Genomic DNA, 26687 nt, shown 5'->3' with positions numbered 1-26687 from the left:
TTAGTATGACTTCATGGCTTGTATGACTTCAAGGCTTGTTGGCCCATTTTGGCCCAAAATCACCAAATTACCAAAATACCCCTACAACCCCAATCTTTGTCAAAAAATCCCAAAATTACCCAAAATACACATATTTGCCCAAAAATCATCTCAAACCCCCCACCACTACCTAAATTGACCAAAATTCATAGAAATTACCATATTTTCAAAATACCCCAAAAATTTGCCAAAATTAACAAAATGCCCTTCATGACCAAAAAATTCCAAAAAAAAATTCCAGAAATTTAAAAATCATCCCAAATACTCCCAATTTCAATTTTTTATCATCACTTTGACAAAATTAGTCCAATTTGACCAAAAGCCTCAATTTGCCTTAAAGGCCCAAATGTCCCCAAATTAACCCCAATTTTGGCCCAATTGACCCCAATCTTGCCCAATTTCAATTCCAAATCAAAATTCAGCATCTCAAATCAAAAAAATCTAATTTTGACCATATGTCTAAATCCATCAAATTAGCCCATCAATTCAACTCAAAATCATTTGAAATTTTCCAAATCCTTCATGACATCTCTATACACCAAATTCAACATTCAATTAGCCCAAATTTTAGCCCAAAATCAATTTTAAATTCAAAGGCCCACGCCCACAACATATAATTTCAAAAGCCCAAATCTAAAGCTACATTACAATTCTTTCTTTCATCATCCATTTGATTAAAATCATTCCTAAAGTCCTAAATTCAAAATCGAATCATTCTAAATCAAGCATCAAGCCAAACTTCACCAAAAATACTAAATAAATTCAAAATCCCTCATCATAAAAATTAGTCAAGCCACATGCAAGCCATGAAGCCACTCTCAAGCCATAGAAAAGCCATGAGAGCCTTGTCACATTATCAAACTATTAATGGTAAGAGGCCAAGCCACTTTCAAGCCTTTTTAAAAGAGTTTTAACCCCTCCCATGAATCACTCTAACCCATGTTTAGCCAAATCTCTTTGGATGCTGACTTATCCCAATGATTAAGTTGAACCAAATGATCTCCTCTTCAGCCCAAGACCAGGCCCAAGACCAAAACCCAACCCAAATCATGATTTGACCCAAATTGACCCAAAATGACCATTTTCCCATACTATTTCAATCTCATACAATTTTCCCATACTATTTCAACTATTTCAATCTCATACATTTACACTTGACCAACACCAATTGACTTCACCAAGACCAAATCTTGACCTCCCTGAGTTAGATGGTGATCCCTCCCTGGCCGGCCAGCCATCTTGGTGGCCGGAAAACCCAAAATCAAAAGCTCCACCATGGCCAAAACTCAAAATTAAACCCATCCAAGCTGGCTCATCACAATTCACATAAGCATCCTAAAGTACCCACCAATTGCCCCCGGTGGCCTCTCCTTCCCCCTCTATTTAAACCCACCCTCCATGGCCAAAGTAAGAGAGCTTGAAATTCCTTGAGGAGACTCTGTCAAATTGCTTCCAGAGCTTCCTAAAGACCACTTGAGTTCAACTCAACCACCCTTAGCCACTCAAAGTCACTGCTCGAGCTCAATTTTTTAGCCCAATCTCTAGGCCGAAACAGGACACCCCTCAAACCTCCACCAAATTCAAATAATTGCACTCACACCATCCCCACAGTGAGAGAAGAAGATTCCTCACAAAAGTCCCATCACCAGAGCACCCTAAGGTGGACTTTAATCAGACCCCCAAATCGACTTTGGTCAAAATCATATCTAGGCGATTCACCACGGCTTGAGACTCCATCCCTAGGCCCTTGGGACCCTCATGAAGCTTCCACAAGCATCCAATCAAGGTTTCCCCTCTTAGACCAAGGTATTGAAAGTTAACCCTAAACCGAGCTTCATTTGATTCTCCATCTGTATAGAGTTGATTTAAGGGTTGATTAACTGTATGGATATGTTCTCCTAGTCAAGACGAGTCTATCGGAACAAACCACACTTGGTTAAGTATCGAGAGAGATATTAAGCATAAGTTGGACGGTTCTCGGTCTAGGGCTTTTGGGACGATGACGGAGCGTCGTTGGATCAAGCGTGTATCGGAAAGACGACTGTGATGGAGTCGGATGAGCGGATGGAGCGGAACAGCGGGCTGATGGGGTAGACGCGTGGACGGCGGCGTCAAATGGGAGCGCGCCGTGTGGAGCTTCGGAACCGTCGTAGGATTGCATGGCGTCGCGTGGATAAGTAGAAAAATAAAACATTTTTCTATTTATTTAAACCCCTACAACTTCAAAAATTCATAAGTTAGTGTAAAAAAATCATAAAAAAAAAATAAAAATAATTTGTTGCTCGGTGAAGAGAGGAGGACAATGTGGAAATATTTTCATGTCTATTTGATGCATATTTTATTTTTTTAATTAATTAAATGATGTTTTCCTTATTTTGATTTTCCATTAGCATAGACATTTCACCATGGCATGGGACCATGGGGCTTTTAAGGTCTCTATTGTTAGACATCTCCCCAGATTTTTTCAAGGTCAGGGGGCATCTCTAGCTAGACATATCCAATTTTCAAGTTAATGGTTCTTGTTTTGGTATAAAAATTATAATAATTAAAATACTCATCAGAAAAATACAAAACTTGTTTCGGTAGGTTCATTGTAGTCAAAGGATCCTAGGAAAAATATAAACTTGGTTTAACTCATTTAAAATAATCCTAATTGTCACAAACCCTAAAAAAGATGAGAAAATTAATTTAAAGTAATTATAAATGTAAATGATATAAAAACTATTCCACACTGTAATTTAATGTTAGAGGTGCTCCCCATAAAAATTTCAAGTCAATTGAAGTAACTAAAATGAATTTTTAAGATAAAATGACATTTTTGATATTAAAATAATCATAACAATTAAAATAAATTCAAAAAATCACCAAATTGATTTTGGGAGTTCTTTATGACCAGAGAAATTTAAGAAAAATAAAATTGAAATTAAAATGAAGACTTCATTTTTAAGCTACTTTTAAATGTTTAAATGATTAAAATTAATTAAAAAATCATAAAAATTCTAAAATTGTAAAAACACACTAAAATATCACATTTGGTTTCCTGATCACCTAGACCCAACTAAAATAATTTTCCTAATTTTGTAAGTCAAGATTTAATTTTAAAAGGCTTAAAATGAATTTTTCTCTAATTTTTCACTGAAACAATTCCAATAATTAAAAATATAAATCACAAAAATATGAAGTTTGTTTTCTTGAGTTCTCTGGGCTCAAGAGAGATTTAATAAAAATATAAAACTTAATTTTCCATTTAAATATTATTTTATATTTAATTAATACTCAAAACCAACAAATAATTCTAATAATTAAATTAAACATCTAAAAAACATGAAAATTGGTCAAAGTGGTCCTCTGAACTAGGTGAACCTCTAATAATTTTCTTAAGGACAGTGGTTTTATTTTGATTGAGTTATTAATTTTTTCTTGAAAATCCTTATTTTTGCATTAAAAATAATTATAAAATTAAATAAATTCAGAAAAATTACATTTTTTCCTCTAATGCTTTAATTAACCCACGAGTGAGGTAACATAAAATTTTCAAGTCATTTGGGTCTAATTTAATGAATTATAGAGTATTAAGGCTTTAGAGGCAAAAGGATAATTTTGGAATTTAAGACTTAATTAATGTTTAAACTTAACCAAAGTACTAAATGAGCAACAAATGATCTTAATTGATATGTTTTGATGATTGAAATATATAAGGGGTAAGTGGTGGAAACCAATTTTATTTTGGTCTTATAAAGGATAAATTTATAATTTTTCAAAATTAATGAAATTTAGAAGAATATTTAAATTGGGAGATATTAAGGTGAGGGGATTGATTTTAGAATATTATAACTCATTAATTTTAAGCCCCAACTAATGATGTTGAGATGATCTATAATTTATGATAAGGATTAAGGATATAAATATAAACATTAAGAAAAATCATTTTTATTCAAATTATAAATCCACCCATTAAATTTTAAGGGCTTAGTAGTGAGCTAGTAGTGAGCTAGGCTTAATCAAAATGTTGTCTAATTAGGTTTAGAAAGTAACCTATAATTAATTTAAAACCTTTCAAAACACTACAAGCTCATTCTTTAAAAAATCAAATTAATTAAATTTCTTAATTGAATTGGGTTGCCCCCAAGGGTCTTTACCCCTATAATTCATAAATAAGATATCAAGTAATAATTACTCCACCTAAGAGATAATTAAAACATTGAATTCATTAAACATAAGTGTATTAATTCGATGAACTATATAGCAAATATGATAAAACCAAAATGAACTCAAGATAATTCAAATGACCATGAAATGTCTAAGGTATTACTCAAAACTTTATAACGATCCTTTGAAAATTTTGAAGGACATGTGAGCTTATTATAATTTGCTTAATGGAATCATCTTTAAAATTTAAATACACTTAAAATTTAAATACACCTTGGTAGGCACACTTTAAGTTTGTACTTCCTACTTTTTCTACAAGCATGCTTTAATTCCTGCAAAATTATACATATATATGTTTCGCAAGTACTAAACTTTCAGGTGGAGGAAAGAAAAGACTCGTCAGATACGCTTTTATAGTTTACAGCGCTTTCCTTTCTCGTACTTTCCCACATTGTACTTTTATGTTTACAAACTTGCATGTTAAACAACGATGTCACCCTGCATGAAAACTAAAACTTTTAGAATAGCCACAAAACTGAAAATAAAACCAAAACTAAAATCAACCAAGATAAAATTCACCTCCATAACATTCAAAATATAAGATAACATAAAATTTAATCACAAACATTACAAAACAATAATTGCAACTAAATTATAGACGTCTCTATCGGATGATCAGGAATCCCTCGGAGGAGGTAATCTACGGTTGCTAACGAGATTTCCCACAGTCTAAATGAATGTATGAAACTCATTGAGTTGAGTTAAGTAAATTCATTTGAACTAAGTGAATTCGATAGAAAATAGTGGTACCGTAACGAGGGAACTGTAGGATCCTAACCGGTGTCGCTCTAATCAACTTTAATATGTTTCATAATATTTAAATGACCATAATCATAGGGATATCTGATTTGACATAATAACATGACACATTAGAAAACTTAAATTTGCTACGGCGAGAAGCTTGGAGCTAGCATTACGGTCAGCACGACCATCTTCAACAGTAAGAGGATCTACAACAGCACATCTTTCCTTAGAATTAAATAACAAACCCATAGGAATTCGAGGTTATTTGCTTATGCAACATAAATCCTTAATTTTTCTTTAGGCCTTTGAATAGCTCTGCTATACAATTTAAGTCCTAACCTGTTTTAGGATTCTGAGGTTGTCGTCTGTCACGATCTAAATCCTCATATCTTTCAGGCTATTTGTGTAATCGTTTCACACGAATATAATCTCTAATTAATAAAATTGGCAGGATGAAACATTCAATAAATTTTAATTCCCAAAACTGAAGTCAAACAGTAGGATAGTTTGGGAAGTCACTGAGGTTCTCCTCCAGATCTATGACACCCCCTAATTCTTTCTTTTTTAGATTCTACAATAAATATTCCAAATTTGAATCATTCATCTTTCATACGTCTTTGTCCAATTTAGTTGAAAAGTCTTAATCCTTTGACCTCTTTAAAGATAATATCCCATGATTTTTATCGGGAGTTTTTTTAGGTGACTTCAGTTATCTATAATATAATTAACTATAGGGGTTTGCCCTTTATAGAAAACATTTCCAAACTCAGCTTAATATAAACCCTATTTAATTCTTCGTATTAAATAGGGGAATTGTCGACTTATAAATAAAATGGTTTCAGACTTAAACGGATGGCATACAATCTTTAGTTTATTTAATCGAGTTTTACCAGTGAGTAGTGTGTTTATCCTTCGGGGTAAATACATTGCTTACGATATCATGCTCGTTTATTTAAACTACTGGGAATATGGGATCGATTTGGTCTTGTATTTTAAAAAATTTAAAATATCATTTTTCTAAATTATATATATATAAATTAAATTAAAACATGTGTTAGGATATCCATCCTAGGAGCCGACAACTTAAAAACTCAACTTTTTAGTGCCGACACTTTCCTACATAAAAAATTTAAAAAAATCCAATATATGATCCTTAACTAAAGTATTTTTTAATGCATGATATTCTTCAGCATACCCAACAGAAATTTCATCAAATTCAATTGAATCTCTATACTCATAAATTCTCTCAGTGGACAAATTATGGTCTTTTCTGTAATTCTTTCTTCCAAGTTTTCAGTTTTGAAAAAAATTGGACGTGTCATTCTGAAGATCTGCACTTCTGAAAAAACTTGAAAGCATTTCATTGCTTTGTAGTTGTGATTCGCTACTTCAAGACATCCATTTAAATCAAAGCAGGAATTCCACAATGCTCCTGAAAATTAATTTGGAAGATTTGCATACTTACCACTCAATTACTATGTATTTACAAGTCTAACACCTAAACTTAAAATTTTCACATACACCACCTTACCTATACATAAAAAGGTGTATTTCACTTTAAGTTAAAATGGTGGCATTCTTATGTGATGAAAGATTTTGTGTGCTATAAATGTAAGTTTTAAACAGGTAAATACATAGGGAACTGGGTGGTAGGTATGTAAATGCCCCAATTAATTTTCATGATGTTTGTGATTGTCAAACCTAGAAAAAAAATAAAATTGTGAAACTAGACCAAGAGCGAGTCAATTGATCAACATGAACACCAAGCTGTCATCATTCAGAGAAGTGATTGATGCAGAATGTTCATCTTCAGTGCACTTAATATATCTTATAATCTTTTTAGATATGGTTTCTGTTGATCCTCATATATACCTATTAAGAAAGGTTAGAGTTCAAAAAATAACATAAGTATGAGACTCAAGACAAGAAAATTCCAAAGTCATATGAGTTGTTAATGTGTGATGAAGCATGAAATGGAAATAGTTTTCTTCCTTTTTTTCCTCTAGGGTAAATTTGTAAATTTTCACAGCATTGCAAAACTGTTCATAAGAAGGATATTACAGCATTCATTGGTGTAGTTATAATAAAGTAATTAGTCATCTCATTCCATCAGAATAACAATAGTATTGAATATGAAGACGAAGTTGGCAAAAATATACATACTTTCCATTCATATAACAGGCAAAGTAAATCAGAAAAGATGAATGAAAAAAACTTACAAAATACAGCATAAGCAAGATCCAATGGCTACAAAGTAAATCTTTTGAGTAATATTCATAATCCCTCGAAAAAATGTTGCTTGGGACTCCATCTAAGATGTAGACCACTTCGTAGAACCTTCACATTTGGTTCATAAATTTTTATTGAAAGTTCACTATGATGTATGGCTTTTGGACTTGCATATTGTGTTGTGGCCATCAATCTCAAATCTTCAACTCCATTCAAAAACATTGCAATAAAGTTAGAGCATTAGCATACATACCACTCAATTGCTATGAATTTAAATATCCAACACATTAATATTTCTTTTTACATTTACACTACCTAAATATTAAATATCACATCAAAAATACCACACTTTTAACATCTAAAAAAGTGAAATACACCTTCTCATGCATGGCTAGGGCGGTTACGTATGTAAAGATTAAAGTTTAGATATTAGATAAGTAAATATATAGGAATTGAGTGTTATGTATGTAAATCTTCCATAAAGTTAATATCTTGAAGAGAATTGGCTGAAAGGTATCCAAGATTCCAAAGATACCATTTCTGATACTCTTTTTTCATCTTGCTCCAAAAGCCATAGTGCTTAGGATTCTTGGTACAGAGAATTTCAACCTAATCCAGCCTATTTCAATGAAAATTATTAGTTGCACTCACTAAATCAACAGCTTTGATTAGAAATTAGATAACTCTGATGCAGAATCTTCAAATTACTTCAACTGAACAGATTGTTGCTGGTCCAGAAAGTTCAATCTTCTATTTATCTCAACAGCATAATGTATTAAATATGCCTCTTTCTTGTCCTCCAAGGAGGATAGGAACAGGGAAACATCTTTCATAAGTATTGGACTTGTAGGTCGCAAAAGAATTCAAGGAGTCAGGGGGGTTATCTTTTAGAATTCTATCCTATTTATGAACTTCCAAATTTGGGGAGATACTTGATTCCATCACCAAAGTATTCAGATTGCTTATTATTGCTATGAGAGAGAGAGAGAGAGAGATACATCTAATTATATAATCTGAAAGATTGAGCAGGGAAGAAACCTCTCAACATTTGCACAGAGGGCATAGTCCAAGAAAACTAAACAGCTCAAACTATGTCTTGCCTCTCATCCTCAACTTTCTTTCATTTTTTTTTTGTGCAAGGATATTTTTAGAGAATTGGAAGAATAATAATGAAGAGACAAACCATAAACACAAATCAAGAGACATCCAGATATACGTGGAAAACTCAAAATAGAAAAAATTTCTAGTATATGAGACTAATTTATAATATTGAAAATAAAAGGAGTTACAAAAGAGTAACGGCTCGTGTAATAAGACCAAAAAGTGGTGTCTTCTATATTGAGTGTATATGTAATGAGACTAATTTATAATATATATATATATATCTTTTTGGTCTTATTACACGAGCCGTTACTCTTTTGTAACTCCTTTTATTTTCAATATTATAAACATATATGTGTGAGTGCACGCAGAAGAAAAATAATAAGGGCCCATTAAACCAATCCTGAAGCCCGACTGATCCCAACTTGCATCGTAGACTATTCGATCAAAGCCCAATAGAATACAAGCCAGAAACTCTAACAAGCATCTCATATCATAGTTTACTTTTGTCTTCATATTCCTATCTCCAAATAGTGAAATCCCTCCTCAACACTACTCCTAGCAGTTGAGAAATTTCCATTATTTGAAAGTGGTGTCTTCATTCATCATCAAAATCGCCACAACCAAAGCCATTAGTGATTGATTCGAGATCATTATAAGAGGGGGTGTTTGACTACAGGCAGGATTTAGTGTTAATAAGATTTAGTAAATTCGGATTTATTGAATCCAATTCCTTGTTGGATTTATTAAATCCAGATTTAAAATGAATTGAATGCAAAATTCGGATCTTAAATCCAAAATTTCATAAATCCATAGAACTTGTAGTTTTTTTTTGTTTAGCTAGATTTCATAAATCCTACTAATAGGCGCTATCAAACACCCCCTAATAGTCATCCCCTTCAGAATTTGTAATAATATTCAAGGCTACATCCTTACTTTTAGATGCAAAACATGCCATAAAAGTTCTCTTTCTAGACTGTAACAACAACAACAAGCCTTTATCCCACTAAGTGGGGTTGGCTACATGAATATTTTTTCTCTATTGTGTCCTAGTGAGTATAATATTTTCATTTAATTATAATAGTAAGATCATTTTTTATACAATATGTCCAAGCTTTTTTAGGTATATCTCTGTCTTTCTTAACAAAAGTCGAATCTAAAACACCTACTCTTCTAACTGGATCATTAGATGTTCAACATTTAATGTGACCAAATCATCTTAGACGACTCTCTTTCTAGACTATAACAATGGCTACTTAGCTCTGGAGACATAAAATAGGCATCTCACTCCTCACTTTATATTGCAGGTCCAACGCTCAGATAACCTCCAAATGGATCAGGTTGTTCTGAATTCTACTCATTCTGGGCAGCCAATATCTTCGGTCGCTTATGAAAAACAGTTTTAACTTGCAACCAACAATTTTTTGTGGCTGCACAAGGTACATCTCCTCCCTAGGGAGAGGATGTTCTGGTGGAGGATTCTGCATAACACTGTCCCGATCAATGTGTGGCTGCCCCAATGAGGTTTGGGGGATGACTTACAATGTTCATGAGGATGTGATGAAGAAGAGAACCAAATTCATGTTGTGGCCAAATATAGAGTGCTGATTGAAATTGCCAATGTTCTCACTAATGGGGCATGCATCTCCCCAAATTTTCCAGTTTTGAGTTAACTATTACTGGGCTTTCCGTTATGCCCAAAGCACAGGTGGCTTTGGGAAGAATTTATTGTTGTGCTGTCTACCAAGGGTGGAGGGCTAGATGCAAAGAAGCATGACAGCTCGTTTGGCACTCCTAACATCATTGCCACCACGATTCTTGATGCCATTACCCATATGCAAGCTTATCCCATTCTGAAGCACTGGAAAACCAGCCCTAATGGCTGTCCAATCCTTCTCTTTGCGCCCCTGGGTTTGCGCGTATGGGTGTTGTTATACGGGATGAAAATGGTGATCTTATTGTAGCCTCTGGTCATCATTTACAACATTGGGGCAGTGCTCAGGTGGAATTAGAAGCCATCCTCTCTATTAAAAGAATTATGAAATCACAGAAGTTCAAACTTACAGGTCATATCATAGAGGGTAACAACATGAACATCATCAACTTCCTTCGCCAAAGCATGGGGTCGGTACTTGGGTCAACCAACCCATTCTCGGCACCAACCTTGCTTTCCTCTTGTCCTCTACACAGGTGCTTTTTTGCTTTGTTTCACGGATCATAGCACAGTAACCCATTTTTGTGTTCAGTGTGCCTTTACTAAAACTTTTGTTTGGAACTCTATTAGTTGTGATCCTGCTTTTTTTTACTTTACTTAGAAAAGACGGACTACAATGTTAAAGCTTAGATGCATTTTTTGTAATTTTTAGTTTTGTTAAATGAAAAATGCACCATTAAAGAATACCATTGATACGCAACAAATATCCCTTCCATTGTTGCAACTTGCAATAGCAGCCTAGCCAAACTCAAATAGCTTTTGTTCGTCAGCATTGGCACCTAAATCTCTACTTAATCAAATAGTTTCCTTACACTCACTACAAAGATGAATAGAATTTTCTCCAATAAGGAATAAGGCCCTAAACCCAAAGAAATCATTATAAGAGAAGAAGATAATGCCTCGAGAAAATCTAAGGACTTGTTTGAGATTAATTTTGTCTCTTGCTATTTATTTTTGTTTTTCTCTTGTTTTTAAAAACATATTTGTTTAGTGTCTCTTTTATCCTCTATTTTTTTGTTTTTAAAAATAAATTAACAAGTTTTAAAAACCCTCAAAATAATTTTGAAGTATTTTGAATATATTTTTAAATAATCATATTTTAATCAAATAGCTTACCATATTTTGTTTCAAATGAAAACATAAAAAAGATAAAAATCAAAATCAAAATAGAAAGCAAAAGTGGTCTCAAATTGCTTCTTAGAATTAAAGGACATTCTAGGAATTAGTTTCTTCAACGGATCAATCACGAAGAACCAAAAGGAAGCACATAATCAACTTTAGGGACCAAAATAAGGGGTCTCTTAAAATGTTGACCAGCATGAACTCATTAAACTTAATGTAATCTACCCTTTAATCAGCCACATATCCACTAAATCAAAAACGGCAAATGATAATACAAAAATTACAAAAAAATCTCAAACCAAAAAAAAAAAAAAAAGGTTGCATGCTACATACCTTCCTTATAATAGAAAAGAATGATGTAAGCTTTCACATTTATCAAAACACATTTAAAACCTGAAATTAAAAAAGGAATATTGTTAACTTATCATAAATTTCACTGGACTAAGAAAAATACGAGTAACACATGCACCTTGAATTTGTGATCTGTCCGAGTGAACAATTCTTATTGAGCAATGCTCTTTCACGTCTTATGAATCTAAGATACAAAAATTTCTCATTATCTAATTATATTGCAGGAAGAGTGAATGTTAAAAAAGAAATAAAGAATTGGAGCATTTACAAACCAACCATCCAAAACATTGAATATAACATTTTAATCATCCAAACTTTATATATAACATTTTAATCACTTTTTTCATTACAACCACCCTCCTGTACTCATTAGTAAAGGCTTTGAGCAAAAGTTTTGGCTGGTTAAAAAGTTATATTTAAAATTTTGGGTATTTAAAATTTGGGTGATTAAAATGTTATAATCAATATTTTGGGTGGTTGTTATATAAAAATCCCAAAAAATGAACATAAATTTCAGACCTGAAGAAAGTAATGCTTCTCTAGTAGCATAATTTTGCACCAAAATGCACTAAGAAATTCAAGGTCCACATTTTCATTCCAAAATTCTACCAAAAATCACCACATGAACAATTGTTCTCTTCGAAATGATGAAAACGGCTAAAATCCCTAACGATGATCTCCCTTCCAACAATCTTCGAAATAAACTTAATGGCGGTGTGGCAATCAACGCAAACTCGAATATTCTTCGTCACTCGGATTGTAGTACCAGGAGGGGTACTTATAATCCCAAACACTATCGCAAGTCTCTCACTATGACCACACAAATTCGCAATCTTCTGCTCTTCTTCTACATCATGAAGCACATCATCCGTGTTCGGGACATATCCCGCTCTCATCATCTGATCCTTCAACGCTTCCCAAGCCTCGGTTATCTTCCTAAAACAAGGATGAGATGTATCATGAGCTACAAATCCATGAACCTTGTTCTTTATTTCAATCCAGCTACAAGCTGGTTGCTTTTTTAAACCTTTCTTCCTCATCACCATCCTGATTTCTGCAGCTTCCTTCCATTTTCCTGCAGCTGAATAGAGATTTGACATGATAAGATGAGGTCCGGTCTCCGAGGGATCAAGTTCAAAAATCTTCTTAGCCGCCTTCTCTGCTAACTCCGCATTCTTGTGGACCCTGCAAGCTCCAAGCAGTATGGACCAAACACTCGCAGTAGGCTTTATGTGCATACTGGAGATGAAGTTGTAGGCCTCCTCTAGTTTACCCGCGCGACTAAGAACATCAGCTACTGCCGCATAATGCTCTAAACAAGGGGTAATGCTGTAATCCTTCGTCATCCTATCAAAAAACTTCTGAGCCTCATCCACCAATCCGGCATGGCTACATGCCGTTAGAACCGCCACAAAAGCCACATAATTTGGCTTTTGCTTCTCCATCTCCATCTTTTGAAATAGATAGAGTGCTTCATGAGCAGATCCATGTAAGGCATAACCCATTATCATGGCAGTCCAAGCAACCATATCGAGTGATGGCATTGCATCGAATATCTTTCGAGCAACACGAATATTTCCACATTTAGCATACATATCAACAAGCGCGCTTTGAACGAACACGTTGCCATCGAATCCATCTCTGATAACATAACTGTGAAGTTGCTTGCCAAGATGCAGAGTTGTAAGATGCGCACATGCAGGCATGAGGGAGGAGAAGGTCACGGCCATAGGCTTTAGTTTCGCCGCCAACATTTCACGGAACAATGTGAGAGCTTCATCAAATTGACCGTTTTGAACAGAAGCTGCAATTATAGAATTCCAAGCAATGGCGTCTGGGTTCGGTAGGAAGCTCATGACGCGGTATGAGTACTCCAAAAGCGTACATTTTGCATACATATCAATCAAGCTACTTCCAATAAACAGATCTCTACTCAAGCCATTTCTAACAGCATGTCCATGTATCTCCTTCCCCTTCGAAATATTTCCAAGCTCTGCAAATATTGGCAGAATGGTAGATAAAGTAAATGAATCGGGCTTTAATCCGAGACTAATCATCTCCATAACCATTCCCAAAGCCTCTTCATAGAGCCCATTCTCCACATTCCCGCTTATCACTGTGTTCCAAGACACTACATCTCGTTCAGGCATTTCATCGAACAGCTTCCTTACGTTCTCCATGGGAGAAGCTCTAGCACAACTCCCTGCCGTATTTCGTTCCAAAATGCCCAGCTTGCTAACACTCCCACCGCCAAAATCGTTGCTTTCCATTCCCTCTGACTGGCTGCGCTCGTTATGGCGATGGCCCACTTTACAATACAAGTTCATCAGGGCATTGCCGTTGAAGAGATCGGAATCAAGCCCAAAAGAGATTGCGCAGGCGTGCAGAGATTCGCCGAGCTTGGAGCTTCTAAGAGCCGCGCAGGATTTGAGTACGTTGGGGAGAAGTTTGCGATTCGGGGGAGCACCGGTGGCGCGCATGCGATGGAAGAGGGAGAGTACGAGAGGGAATAGACCAGCGGCGGCAGAGCAGCTGATGAGGGTGGTCCAGGAAGAGGAGGAAGGGGAGGGAATAGAGAAGAAGGCACGAAAAGAGTCGTCGGGGAGAGCGAGGCGAGAGTAGATGGTGAGGATGGAGGAAGAAGAGGAGGGAAAGGAGTAGCATTTGAGGAGTTGGGCGTGGAGTTGTTGAGCTTGGCATCGGGAATGGATGGGGGAAGGATCACGGAGTAGAGATTTAGCAATGGATTTGGTGGCTGCGGTGGCTGCGATGGTTCGACTTGCCTGAGCTCCCTTCATACACCATGCCTGTGACAAAGGAAAGAATAATTGCTTTCTTTGAGAAATCCATTCATAAATATTTTAATTAGGGATTTACAAAAATACTATATAATTCTTAGAAAAAAAAATAACTTTATATGTCTCATGTTAGAAAAAAGGAATAACTCCATAGAGATCATCTAAAATATTGATATTTACTAACTAATCATCTAGGTAGGAATGTGCATTCGGTCTAATCAGATGGATCGGTTTGTAAAATTTTTAAATCGAGAGTAACTGAAATCCAAAAACCGATCAACTAATCCAATGTAAATTTCAAGAGAATCAAACCAATCAAATTAAACTAAAATTTGGTTTGATCAGTTTGGTTTTACATAAACTAAAATTAATATATTTGATATGTGTGTGTGTATACCGGTCGTGACCTGTTGGTAGAGCAACATCTTTGAAGGTCGTAAGTCCCCTCAAGTTACAGATTCAAATCCTCCTTCTGGCAAGTTTGTCGGTAGTGAGAGTGCTCCTCAAATAGTTAGGCGTATGAGGGTAGATGGGAGCTCGTATAATAGCTTTCGGGCATTCTTTGATATATATATATACATACAAATGCAATGATATAATTATGATAAACATATTCCATTAATTAAATTAATATGATTACAAAAAAAGCCAAGTTGCAAAAACAAAACTAATGATATAATATTCCTAAAATAATATTCAATTGATAAAAATAAATTATAAAATACAATCTAAGTTCTCGAGTGCTTGTCATTAAGAATGACATAACAATTAACAACCATGACACTTGGAAAGAGAAATATTTGCAAATTCTTCAAGAAATCTAAGACATTTAGGGCATTGAACAAGAGAAACAGCTGACAGAGTGCTTGCCATTCTTTGCTTAGAAAATACATTTGAATGGAACAAATTACATGCCATGAAGAGACATACATCCGCCCATGATACAAAAAAGACAGTTCCCATGATACAGAAAAAGACATCTCCTCCTTGAATCGGCTCCAGCAAATCCATTCAAAGCACTGAAATTCAAGATATTAACATTAAACCAAAATCTCATAATGAGATGTGAGACGACAAATAAGCTTTGATAAACTCCAAAAGAAAACTGCGAGATCAATTTTTACCAGTGCAATATGAAATGATGTTCATTCACATGAGTCAAAGAAAAGATGGTGAAAGCTCAGTGCTCGTCAAAGCATAAACTGAAATTCCATCCAAAAACATCAAAGCATCAGAAAAACTTCCCTAAATCAAGCTGCAACAACCTGGTTTCTAAGAAATATGCATGGCCAACCAAATTCTAAGAACAAAACATCAAGAGTAAGTTTTTTCTTCTTAAATCTTAATTATCATAGTGTGAGTGTGTAAATGTATCCGACAAAAAATTAAGCAATGAGATAAGAACTGATTCATCATGGCTTTCCAAAATATATTCTCTTAAAAACTTGCCACGTATTCAAGTATTTGTTCTTAACAGACAATTGTAAATCTCTTCTTCTCAAAACTCAGCTATTCAAGTATTTATTCATAACAGATAACATAATGAGATAAGAGTTGTAGAAATCAGAGAACATATCAAGGAAACAAGATGAAGCAAACAAGGTTGGGAAGAAATAAGAAACTATATGAATGGTTGAGCTTCATAGGATGATGGACATCATCTTGGCTTTCAAAAAACCCTACTAGAAAAAAATTGCCACATGAAAATCTGCCATATAATGAATTTGATTCATCATATATCTTAAGCATTTCCAATGCTAAAGTGATACTCGATTAATTATATTCATAGACAACCAATGCAACCCAAAACTGTACGGCAACGAACTGAATGCATCAACCAAAAAGACATAAAATGCTGACAGTGAAACTCAATTAGGCAAATGACATGTATTGCATGTGTTGTATTGCTACCATTGAACTTAATTAAAGGATACCTCAACCACAATCCTAAGATGAGGAAACATGGAACACAAATATAATTTATAATAGAAATATTTGAAGTAAATTTTTGGTGGTGTATAATTATTTTATTCATAGGACACAATAGAAAACAATCTCATTTTGCATAGGAAATAATCAAATTTTGCACAACAAGAAACACCAGCCACAATCTCGTTGATAGCAAAACTGAATACACCTAAATAGCAATGAATCGAAAGCATCAGGTATCAGCCTCCCAAATACTAGGCAAGGAGAGCATCAAATAACATGGAACACAACATTCCAAGAAAATCTTTAAAATTAAGAGAAGCAATAATATCATCAACCATCTCAACTTAACTGAAAATTGTAAAGAATGGAGATAGAAACTGAAATTTGGAATTGTTGGCATCAATTTTTGATGTCACACATATAGGGTGTGTTGGGTAATGTGAACCCAGTCTACCAAATTTAATTAGCTTCCTAATTAAATATCTCACCTACCGCTCATCTACCACATCCCACCTACCGCCCACCTACCGCTCTCTTGCTTCTATAAATAGAGAGAGTGTGAGACTTAGGAGAGCAAGGGAAGAGATCACAAGACAAAGTCAAGTCCTCTTGAGAGCTAAGAGAAAGAGAGGAAGAGAGAGAGAGAGGAAGGGAGAGAAGAAAATAGAGATTTTCTTGTAAACGTCGAAGCGCTCGACGGTATAATTCCTCGAAGAAAAAAAATCCTCTGCAGCTTCGTAGACGTAGGCAAACTTGTCGAACCACGTAAATTCGTGTCTCGTTTCGGTGTTTTTCTCTGTGTGCAATTTTACTCGTTCCATTTTTTACTTTATTGCAGTCTTTTTTCACAACAACTGGTATCAGAGAAGTGATGGGCGGAGACGAAGTGATGACATCAAGGATCGAGAAGTTCAATGCACAAATTTTGCTTACAGGAGAATGCATATAGAGGACTACCTCTATGGGAAGAAACTTCATCTTCCTTTACTGGGAAAGCGACCAGAAAACAGAAAAGATGGACGAGAGAAAAGATGGACGAGACGGAATGGAATCTGTTGGATTGACAGGTTCTGAGGTTTATACGATTAACCCCGTCGAGATCGGTTGCCCACAACGTCATCAAGGAGAGGACTACTGCAGATCTCATGGCGGCTTTATTGGATATGTATGAAAAGCCATCGGCAAAAAATAAGGTGCATCTGATGAAAAAGTTATTCAACATGAAGATGGTGGAAGGTGTGTATGTTGTTCAACACCTGAATGATTTCAACATTATCACAAATCAGTCTTCGTCTGTTGAAATTTATTTTGATGATGAGATACATGCGCTGATATTGTTGGCTTCATTGTCAAAGAGTTGGGAAGCTATGAATAGGGTTGTCAAAAAAGCTAGTTGTTCGCCAACAGCTCATGTTCGGCTCGTTAAGTAGCCCGTGTTCGGCTCGTTCGTTAAGTAAACGAGTCGAACACGAACAAGTTTTTAAAGCTCGAATTATAAATGAGCCGAACACAAACTGCTCTTTGTTCGCTCGTGTTCGGCTCGTTTTAGCTCGAAATAAAAAAATTATATAATTATTTATATAATAATATATTACATATATTATTTATATAATAATATATTATATATATTTATATCTAAATTTAAATCATAACATCTCATTTGGTAATGTGGTTAATCCCTTATTTTGTATATATTTGGTCTAGGTTCGAATCTCACACTTTACATTTATTTTCTTAATTTAATTTTAACGAGCGAATTTCGAGCCGAACACGAGCCGAAAACGAACATGAACATTTAAATCGAGTCACGAGCCAATTTCGAACACGAGACGATTTTAAACACGAGCTATTTCGAACGAGCCGAACACGAGCCATGCCTGAGCTCGCTCAAGCTCGGCTCTTTTACAGTCATAGCTATGAGGATGGCAATTAGCAGTTTTGCAGGTAAATTCAAGCTGAAATATGATGACATTCGTGATTCGATTTTGGCTGAGGAGATGCGCAAGAAAGGTTCTGGCGAGACCTCGGGTTTGATTTCAGCATTGATTGTTGATTACAGAGGGAGATCACAAGACAAAAACTCAAACCATAGAAGATCAAAATCAAAGTCAGGCCAGCAGGCAACCTGCTGGAATTGTGGTAAGGCAGACCACATAAAAATGAACTGCAGGAATCCTAAGAAGAAGGAGAATGATGACACTAATGTTGTAACTAAAGAAATACATTGTGCACTATTTCTGGACGTGATGGGGATGAGAGACGTTGATATTGTACTCCCTAACAAGAGCAAATGGACATTGCAAAAGGTCAAAAACGTTCCTGAGTTGAAGAAAAACCTCATCTCTATTAGGCAGCTCAATGAGGGTAGTCATTCGGTAGTGTTCTCAGATAGCACCTAGAAAGTTATCAAAGGAGCATTAGTACTGGCTCGGGGTAAGAAAACTGACACACTAAATATGACTACAGGTTTACTCAGGCGATGACACGCGAGTCAGAGGTGCATTATGGGAAAGCAGAAGAAGGTAAATTTCCTGAAAGTGGTAGAGCGCCAAATGCAGGAAAATCGGACCTTGTACAGACAAATTGTGGAGAACCACAGAGTTATGAAGAAATCTTGCAATATGAGAATTCGAGCAAGTGGGAGCTGACCAAGAAAGAAGAGACGGATACCCTACCAGGGAATCAGACTTGGGAGCTGACGAAACTTCTACCAAGAAAGAAGGCATTGCACAACAAGTGGGTGTCCGAGTGAAGACTGCACTTGGTGGTAGTAAGAGGTACAATGCTGAACTTATTGAAAAGGTCTTTCAACAGAGACAGGATATTTCTCATGCAGTGGGAGTTGTAAGCAGATACAGGAGCAACCCAGGAAAGAGACGATGATATGTCAACTGATTACGTTGGCGGTGACATGTCAACTGAGGGTGTTACTCGTGAGAAGCTGAAGTTGTGCTCAACTTTAGCTAGTCTTCTGAGTCTTCTGACATGAAGACAGTCTTCTGACATGAAGACAGGGGCTTTGAGGTGCAGAGGTGGAGGATATTATGTTTGCAGAAAAGATTGGTACAACTAGTAGATGATGCAACCAGTAGGTGATGCATTCAGTGTTCTAGTCTTCAATTGAGAGAATTGTTGGGTAATGTGTAGACCCGGTCCACCAGATTTAATTAACTTACTAATTTAATATCTCACCTACCGCTCACCTACCACACTCACCTACCACTCACCTACCACATCCCACCTACCTCCCACCTATCGCTCTCATGGTTTCTATAAATAATCTTTTGGTTTAAAGTAAAAGCCAAGCAAGACCAATCCAAATCCTCCTGAGAGAGAGGAAGGGAGAGAAGCAAATAGAGATTTTCTTGTAAACGTCGAGGCGTTCGACGGTGTAATTCCTCGAAGAAATAAAATCTTTTGCAACTCCGTGGACGTAGGCAAACTTGTTGAACCACATAAATCCTTGTGTCGCTCTGGTATTTTTATCTGTGTGCAATTTTACTCGTCCCATTTTTTACTTTATTTCATTCGTTTTTCACAAGAGGGTGTCCACATGATTGGCTCGGGATGATGCACTACTCATTGATATCATCACATAGCTTAAGACTTTATATCATCACATAGTTCAAGGCTCTCATTTGAGACCTCTAGTACATGTTCGGGGCACAAAACTAGGATCCCTATGTATCTGAGGTTAGCCATCTTAAGTGACAAATGAGGGCTTGTGACTTCCTTTATGGGACTTCACCAGGAGATTTAAGAAGTGTATAGAAGTTCTATGTGAGTAGTTTCATCACTAATCATCTAGGATAGTCAACAGAAAAATCTTATGGCTAAATCGCAGGATTCTAAAGAAGAGAAATAGACCTCATTGAAAATAAGGTCAACAATATTTGAACCCATATCCTTCAACATGTTTAAAAAGTATTTACGATTACCGTAATTGTTAAATTTTTTCTGAGAATTTCTTGATAAAATCTTCATGCCTTAACACCTCTACCGGTCTCATTCTCCTTATCATTTGGTTGCAATACTAATTGAGTCTGAGTCGATTGAGGATTATGAGGATTCTTTTGGCAAATAGAAAGACAAGTTCATAAATTTGTTGTATCGTGAATTTTTGTATTACCATGATATGCCTTTCTACAATAATTACACTTGTTCATCTTCCCTTCTTTCTTAGTTATGAACTTGGTAAAATGATCCCAAACAACCGATCTTAGCCTTATGGACTTTCTTTTCTTCTTATCATCGATTAATTTGATATTGGATGCATTAACATCACCAACAAAATTAAATTGTTGGGAAGAGTCAATAAGCACTTATTGTTGAGAAGAATCCAAGGTATAAAACTCTCTTAATGATGTGATCTGACCAAATTATAACATAAAAAAATGAGATTATGAGTATACAATTATGATGCTATGGAAGAAGTATTCTCAAACTCTAAGCCAAGCAAATTGAAGGAATTATTCTCATACTCAAAGCCTTTAATTCTTAAGGATTGAACATAAATCCCATAAACAGAGAAAAAGAAACTCATAACTATCTTTATTTCTTGATATGATATTTATCATAATAAATTGAGCCAAAAATTTTTGAAAAAAGAGGATGCTTGCAAAATTTCATACATAATATGATCTTTAATAGCATCATGTAACAAAATGGAGAGTAACATATATTATTGCATAACTTCATAATAAAAATAACAAGTTTGCACTCAAGAACACTAAACCGCAAAAAGTAAAATCACCTAAAGTTTCAAAGAGAAGAAGACATAACTTCAAAGAAAAAAAGAAAATATAACCCAAAACCACACTAAATGTCAATAGCATAATCCTCATAATCTTCATAATCCTATTGTTATACCTTCATTTACTTTCGAAAATATGGCTCTCCTTGAGCTCTCCTATAGTGGCCAAGCCTACTAAGTGCTTTAGGTTTGGACCACTATATGAAACTTCAAGTTGAGCACAAAAGAGTTTAGAATTTCTAATGGTGGGGTTCCTTCCCTAGTTTTCTAGGAATAGTCAATAGAAAAGTCCTATGACTAGACCTCAACCAAAAGTGAGGTCAACAACACAACCATCAAATTAAACCCATAAATTTCTTCACACTGCTAAGTTAGGATTAAGAAACACGTACCTTTATTTTACAACATGAAAGAGTTGTAGAAAAAGATAAACTATAGAAAATTAAGGCAACAAGCAACAGACAACAAGTAAAAGGCAAGAGAAGAAATTTCAAAATAGAGATGGATGAGATTCGTGGGAACCAGCATGTCTAAATAGACCAAAACACTTTGAAATTCTCGCTTCCCCATTTCTACTATTGGCGACACACCTGCTCAGGCCCTAACATCATTGAACTACCAATGAGGAAATGTCTACTAATCGAGGCAGGAGAGGGATAAAGGTATAGGGACAAGGCAAGCCACTGAGCCAGGAAGCCAGTGACAAATTACAAGTGGAGTGGAGCGAAATGGGGTGAGCGGCGTAGATGCAGTGCCACGGTAAAGTTGTAGACTGCCCTAGGATAGAGATAAAAATCTCTAAGTAAATACCACTTCTGTTATATACTTTAGCAATGGTGGACGTATTAAACCTGAAAAATAAGCCATTCTCCGATTATTCGGTCAGTTCGTGTTAATTCTTAGGACCCAAGCCTTAACCTAAAAACCAAATAAGCTTAATTTATACACCGTAAACTGAATTGTTGATGTTAAAACCAGACTAAACTATTATAATGGTTTGGTTCGTTTCGATTTATTGGATTTAATTAGATAGTGCACACCCCTACATTTAGGTGATTTGTTTGAACTACTGAACCAATGTATTCACGTGAGGAAGGAATGAACTATTGAGAATTTAATAATAATGACAAATATGAGTTGGTAGTTTACGAATAAGTTTGATACTTGAGTAAGACCCTCAGAAAAGGATGAAACAAGGTGATTAATTTGTAAATAGCAAGTTTCGTGTGGTTTATACCTGAAACATTGTTATTTATAAATCTAGCACTCACTTACATCTAATTTTCAAATTCTCAATCAAATATCAAAATTTAGGATAAAATCCCAACCTGCATTTTTCATTTTTATTAAATTCTCAATTGTTTGATCGGGGCACGCGTAAATACATAAGTTTAGTACCTCAAAATTATCATGGGTGTTAGATTTTTTATACATTAATGTTTTTGGGTGTTATTTTTGTAATTGAAAAGATTAAATTAGAGAATGCATCTAATATTTTTCTCTTAAGAAAATATCTATGATAATTCATTGCAGATCAAAATATTCTTCACGTTCAAACATAATATACTCCTAAAAATGCTATGCACAAATCGCGAGATAATATTACGGTCCAGATAATTTGATAGTTGACGAAAGGTGTCAAAAATTGGTTATGACTATAAAAAAGCATCATAAAATATGTAACTTTCCTATTAAAGCACAACATTAATAAAAAAAATAGCATAATAATCTTTAACTACTCAATTAAACTAGGGGCAAATATTTAATTTTAAACTTGCTCCCTCTTTTTGATATAAATAGGGAGTGCATAGCATGCAGAACGAGTTCTCTCTTGATTTTTCTCATGTAGAGAGAACTCTCTTCCCCCTCAATATAACTGTTATTTTTGATATATAAAATGAGTTAAAGAGCCCGGGAATATCCTCGTTTGTCTCTATGTGGCAAGTATATGTATGCTATTTTATTTCGTTCCCTTATTTGTCTCTTTTTTTCTCTTAAGGTCCCCACCACTACTATCAATAAATGGAATGACAGTAATGAGCGTAGAGCATGCTAAAGATATTTTGATTCAACAACCCAAAAGGTGTACCTTTTGGGCTGTTGAATCAAAATTTGTCTTATGAGGCATGCCAAAAGGTGCGTTGAGCGTGGAGCATGCTACTATCAATAAATAGAACGACACTAATGATGAGAAAAACATCTCAAAGTCACTCCCAACAAGGAACACATTAAGAAGTTCATGCACAATATATCTGGAGTTTGAAAATGTCATTTTTGTTATCTTCTTATAGGCTTTAGTTAAGAGCCGAGCCCTGCAAAACAGATGGTTGGCTCTCGATGGGTGAAATAAGCTGACTAATTGTTCTGTTTTAGTGCGCGGTTAATTTCGAACGACTGACACCTCATCCAATAAATAAATGGAGTGTTACTTCACGACTTACCTTGTGCTTTGACACAAATTTCTCTAATATTTTCTTAGGTTTAACTGACACTTGGGGAACTCGGTTACGAGTGAGTGGGCAAGATTTTAACAATAAAAGACTCTCATTTAGGCGAGTAAACCAAAAACTCCCTTCCAAGGCAAGAAAACATAAGTCTTCCTCTTGGAGCGAGAAAAACAACTCCCCTTCAAGGGCGAGTAAAAAAAAGGACTCTCTTCCAAGGCGACAAAAAAAGACTCCCCTCTCCCCTCTGGAGTGAGTAAGAAAAAAATCTCCTCCAAGGCGAGTAAAAAAAACAAATCTCTTTTGAGGGTGAGTAAGCAAATGACTCCCCTACGAGGCAAGCAAACAAAAAAACTCCTCCTGGGTGAGAAAAAAAATTACCTCTGGGGCGAGCAAACAAAAAATTCTCCTTCAGGGTGAGAAACAAAAAACTCCCATCAGAGGAAAGTAAAAAAATTCTCCGGGGCGAGCAAATAAAAAACTCTCATTCGAGGAAAGTAAAAAAAAATTCTTTTAGGATAAACAAACAAAAAAATTGCCTCTGGGGCGAGCAAAAAAGACTTCTCTTTGAGGTAAGCAAATAAAGATTCCTCTTCGGGGTGAGCAAACGACAAATTTTGGGGTGAGCGAGCCCCAACGGTCAGATCTAGCAAATGGGATGGGCGAAGACCAATACTTGACATGGATAATATCACAATCGATGATTTTCCTATGAGCATGGTCGCTAGTCAACACAAACAACCAAATTAACTCAAACAAATATTAACCATAACACCGACCAAAGAGTCAATTTAGGGGAAAATACTTTTGAATCAGCAAGATAGCACAAAAGATGCCAGAACGAAGCGCATCGAGTGCTTAAACAAGGAGTATCATCAGTGATTCAAGTAATCATGCTTTTTGGTTTAAAATTTTTTTGTCTTTATCACAGCTCTCGCTATCAAGGAGCAAGAAAATCGAGGAACTTAATATGCACACCCAAAAATGGTTTGTACAAATGACACAGTCTAATTTTCCAAAAAAATGATGATAATAAATCAATTATGACTATGAAAAAATCCATAAATACATGTAACTCTCCTATTAAAGAAAGACATTAATGAAAATACCATACATACTTGTAACTCTCATATTAAAGCAAGACATTAATAACAAAATCCTAATAATATGTAAATCCCCCCATTAAAATAGAGGCAAATATGTAATTTTAGACTTGATTGCTCTTTTTGCTATAAAAAGGGATTCTATAGCATGTAGAAAGGGGGCTCTTCTTTGCTAACTTTTCTCGTGTAAAAAGAACTGTTTCCCCTTGTAAACGTAACTGCTATTTTTGATATATAAAAGAGGTCAAAGAGTCCGGGAACATCACAGTCGCCTCTGCAGGCAAGTTTATGCATGCTATTTAATTTTTTTTCTCTTCTGTCTATTTTTTTTCCCTTAAGGTCCTCACCGCTCTGATTCTTGGGCATGCATCACATGAAAACTTTGGATTCAACAATGGTTTAAACTTCAACTTTTACATGTATGCCAACTTAATTACCTATGCATGAAAAGGTGTATTTCAAAAAGTTTCATATTTTTATGTGATAAAATGATTTTGGTGAAAAAATATAAAAATCAAAGTTTAGGTGTTAGATATAAAGAATTGGGCGGCATGTATGTAAATGCCCCAAAATAAAATATACCACATAGCTAACTCTAATTTATTTACATATTCCATAGCTAAATTTTCATTTTTTGCATGCATATTCCTTTTTACATGCATGACACAATTATTCAATATTACATAGAATATAAGACTAACTAGCTTCATAAAGTGTAAGGTTTCTTTTCAATTCATGACACTAATGTGCTATAAATAAAAATATCAAATTTTAGGTCTTAGCTATGTACATACATAAAAGTTATGTGGCATGCATGCAAACTTCCCAAAGGATAAAAAGATACCCTCTTCCAATAATATCATTAAATGATTGAAAAAAATGCATCCAAAGCCCAAAAAATCCCACCATGCTCATCACCAAACTCTCACAGCCCCTTTCCTCTTTTCTCCACAACATCCTAATGGCTTCATCCTTCTCCTCCATTGCTACACTATTATTACCCCTTCTCATCCTCACAACACACCTTCCACTCTCAACACAAGCTGACCTCCTTCCGGCGATCGCCGGCGACGGCCAAAGCCATGTCACCTACATTGTACACGTTGAGAGGCCGGAAAACACCAGTCTTTTATTCGATGACGAGTGGCTGACGAGCTATCACCTCTCCTTCCTACCTAACACCACTCTGGACTCCGGCGAGGCGAGGCTTATATATTCCTACCGCGAGGCGATAAGCGGCTTCGCGGCGAGGTTGACGTCGGAAGAAGCTGAAAACATGCTATCTGCTGAGGGATTCTTACTTGCTTATACTGATCGCCGGCGAAGTCTGCTCACCACACATACGCCGGAGTTCCTCGGCCTGAGCAGGGGCGGTGGATTCTGGTACGGATTCTTTTTTTTTTTTTTTTTTGGAGAAAAAAATTGAGTTTTTCTTTAATTTTATTAGGGGGCATTTTTATACATATCTTCCAATCTATTTATTTAGATATCAGCATCTAAATTTATTTTTTATATTTATGATTTATACCACCCAAATCTTTTATATCAAAATTTAATTAAAATATTTTCTATTTCGATCTGATCATGATCGAAACCAAAATTTGAATCAATTTTTGAGCGGTTAACGATCTTCTAGTTGAATGTGCTAAATTCATAACCCTAACAACATTACTGTTGCAACGATCTGATTTTGAGCCGAGTTGGGTGGGCTTGAAAAAAATTCGATCCAAAATTTCGCCCAAACCAAAATTTGAATCAAGTTTCGAGTAGTTAACGATCTTCTAGTTGAATGCGCTAAATTCATGACCCTAACAACATTACTGTTGTCAACGATCTGATTTTGAGCCGAGTTAGGTGGGCTTGAAAAAAATTCGATCCAAAATTTCGCCTTATTTATTTCGATCTGATCTCAATAAATTTTTGAGTGATTAACGATCTTCGAGCTAAATTCATAGCCCCAAGTAAAATATAGGGCTATCAAAACGGCTCGTTGTTCGCGAATAGCTTGTGTTCGACTCGTTAAGAAGCTCGTGTTTGACTCGTTAATTTCGTTCGATAAGTTAGTGAGCCGAACACGAACAAAGATGTGTCCGTTCGTGTTCGGCTCCTTTTGGCTCGAAATATACTCATCAAGGTTATATATATATA

The 26687-nt window shown here is 35.4% G+C and overlaps 2 protein-coding genes across 4 annotated transcripts in view; one reads left to right on the top strand and one right to left on the bottom strand.

The window, feature by feature from the left end:
• Positions 1 to 14342, bottom strand: part of LOC110023757 (putative pentatricopeptide repeat-containing protein At3g23330) — a 38049-nt gene extending 23707 nt beyond the window's left edge. For 2 of the 3 annotated variants that reach the window (XM_020723321.1, XM_020723322.1), the window contains exons 1-3: positions 12029 to 14342; positions 11628 to 11693; positions 11492 to 11551 (exon numbers count right to left, since the gene is read on the bottom strand). In XM_020723321.1, coding sequence (XP_020578980.1) covers positions 12115 to 14307 — 2193 coding nt within the window. In that variant the 5' untranslated portion in view covers positions 14308 to 14342 and the 3' untranslated portion in view covers positions 11492 to 11551; positions 11628 to 11693; positions 12029 to 12114. Of the gene's footprint in view, positions 1 to 7211; positions 7422 to 11491; positions 11552 to 11627; positions 11694 to 12028 lie in introns of all 3 variants that reach the window. The other variant, XM_020723323.1, reaches the window with a different exon arrangement.
• An 11144-nt stretch (positions 14343 to 25486) lies between these two features.
• LOC110023754 (subtilisin-like protease SBT1.2) overlaps positions 25487 to 26687 on the top strand; it is a 4706-nt gene continuing 3505 nt past the window's right edge. The window contains exon 1 of the mRNA XM_020723318.1: positions 25487 to 25922. Within this exon, the coding sequence (XP_020578977.1) occupies positions 25501 to 25922 (422 nt within the window). The 5' untranslated portion in view covers positions 25487 to 25500. The remainder of the gene's footprint in view (positions 25923 to 26687) is intronic.

Source organism: Phalaenopsis equestris, unplaced genomic scaffold (assembly GCF_001263595.1).
Source record: "Phalaenopsis equestris unplaced genomic scaffold, ASM126359v1 Scaffold000229, whole genome shotgun sequence".
NCBI lineage: Eukaryota > Viridiplantae > Streptophyta > Magnoliopsida > Asparagales > Orchidaceae > Phalaenopsis > Phalaenopsis equestris.
The sequence above is the reverse complement of the archived record's forward strand: the minus strand, read 5'-3'. Positions and strand labels throughout refer to the sequence as shown.